General features: G+C 53.2%; 1 protein-coding gene across 1 annotated transcript; it reads left to right on the forward strand.

The window, feature by feature from the left end:
- Positions 1-478: 478 nt before the first annotated feature.
- On the forward strand, positions 479-1,312 carry LOC310872435 (carbonyl reductase [NADPH] 1-like; the record flags this gene model as incomplete). Its single annotated transcript, XM_083784324.1, has 1 exon — positions 479-1,312. One exon carries the CDS (start codon positions 479-481, stop codon positions 1,310-1,312), a length of 834 nt encoding a protein of 277 aa, XP_083640450.1.
- Positions 1,313-1,877: the final 565 nt, after the last annotated feature.

A 1,877-nucleotide genomic window follows, 5' to 3' on the forward strand; every position in this document is an offset into this window, starting at 1 on the left:
TTAAATTAAAAGCAATGTTTTTCACCAGATGTTCAGAAAGTGTCCAGTGTCAGGTATGTGCTCATATGGGCACGCAGCCACGCACGTTACGTCTGTGACGTAACGTGACGTAACGGAAACCTGCAGATGGAGAGAAGACATGTGACATTATTACACCCGTTATATTAACGTTATGGACATCACATTATATCTCACCACTACCCGCATGGCTATTGTAGTATAAATAGGATCATTGATTCAGTTGATTACTTCAGTTAACTGTTGCACCGCTATTGACAACATTGACAGAGACTGTCACTATACCTCAAAATTATGTTTTGGCATCCCCTATGCAGAAAGAGTAATAGCGAAAACCCCTCAAGATGGCGCCACCTGCCCGTTGAACTCCATTGAACGGTTCCTTGAAAGGGTCTTATTCAAGGTTTTCAGCCAGACATACACCACACACACGTTGAGCACAAGGAGACCATTCTAAACCATGTCTAGCAGTGTCAGGGTGGCTGTGGTAACAGGCAGTAACAAGGGCATAGGTCTGGCCATAGTCAGAGCCCTCTGTCAGCAGTTCCAAGGACATGTATACGTCACTGCCAGAGACAGTGGACGTGGCCGCGTGGCAGTCGAGACTCTGGCCTCAGAGGGACTCGAGCCCATGTTTCACCAGCTGGACATCGACGACCCAAACAGCGTTAGCGCCGCGGCGGATTACTTCACGGAAAAATACGGAGGCGTGGACGTACTCGTCAATAACGCCGGGATAGCGTTCAAAGTCGCGGACACCACTCCGTTCGACGTCCAGGCTGAGGTGACCCTGAAGACCAACTTCTTTGGCACCCGAGACATGTTGGCTCGCTTCATTCCTCTCGTCAAGCCCGGGGGTCGCGTGGTGAACGTCTCCAGCCTCCTGGGCTCGGTTGCACTGAGTCGATGTGGCCCCGCCCTGCAGGAACGCCTCCGCAGCGAGGGCCTGACGGAGGACGAGCTGGCGGGACTGATGCGGCGGTTCGTCGGCCTGACCAAGAAGGGCGAACACAAGGCCGGAGGCTGGCCCGAAACGGCGTACGGAGTGTCTAAGGCCGGGCTGACGGCTCTGTCCATGGTCCTGGCCCGCCGGCTGTCCAAGGAGAGACCGGATGATCGGATACTCTTGAATGCCTGCTGTCCAGGCTGGGTGCGAACGGACATGGCCGGTCCTAAAGCTCCGAAGTCGCCGGACGAGGGAGCTGTAACTCCGGTCTACCTAGTGCTACTGCCCCCCGGGGCCACACAGCCTCATGGGAAATTTGTCTCAGACAAAAAAGTACAACCATGGTGATAGGATGGAGCAGCGGTTCTCGATGTGGGGTTCCGGGGATCCCCAGGGGTCCTTGGAGGGGTTCCAGGGGGTCCCCGGCTAAATTTGTTACAGTGGTCTGTGGCTATTTAAAAACAATAGCAGCTATAGGAGAGTAGGAGGAGAGCACCCCTCACTTCACACGGTTGTGATTTTTTAATAACATAAATTGTCTTTTCTGGGGGATGACACAACCTTTTCAGATGGGGTCCCAGTTCAAATATGATTATTTCGTAGGGTTGGGACCTGGAAAGGTAGAGAACCACTCGTCTAAGGCCCCTTTCCACCATGCAAGTGTGGCAGGCTGGGCGTGAGTTCCCACGCTGTCACAGCCCATCCTCCACACACTCATCAGTGGCTGATTGAAAAGCAGTGTGTTTCCCTGTTGCTCGTCAGCTGGTTGTCTCTTCTGCTCGTCCCCATTGCTGTTTATACGATCGCCTGCACTTAATAGTTTGAACTTGACCGTGATCGCTTGTTGTGTTTTAGCCTCGGGGCTACACCTGACTCGCTCCTTCCGGAGAATCCTGTTTGGTGTGTGGCGAGG

Source organism: Protomyctophum parallelum (genome assembly GCF_964188405.1).
Source record: "Protomyctophum parallelum genome assembly, chromosome: 1".
Classification (NCBI taxonomy): domain Eukaryota; kingdom Metazoa; phylum Chordata; class Actinopteri; order Myctophiformes; family Myctophidae; genus Protomyctophum; species Protomyctophum parallelum.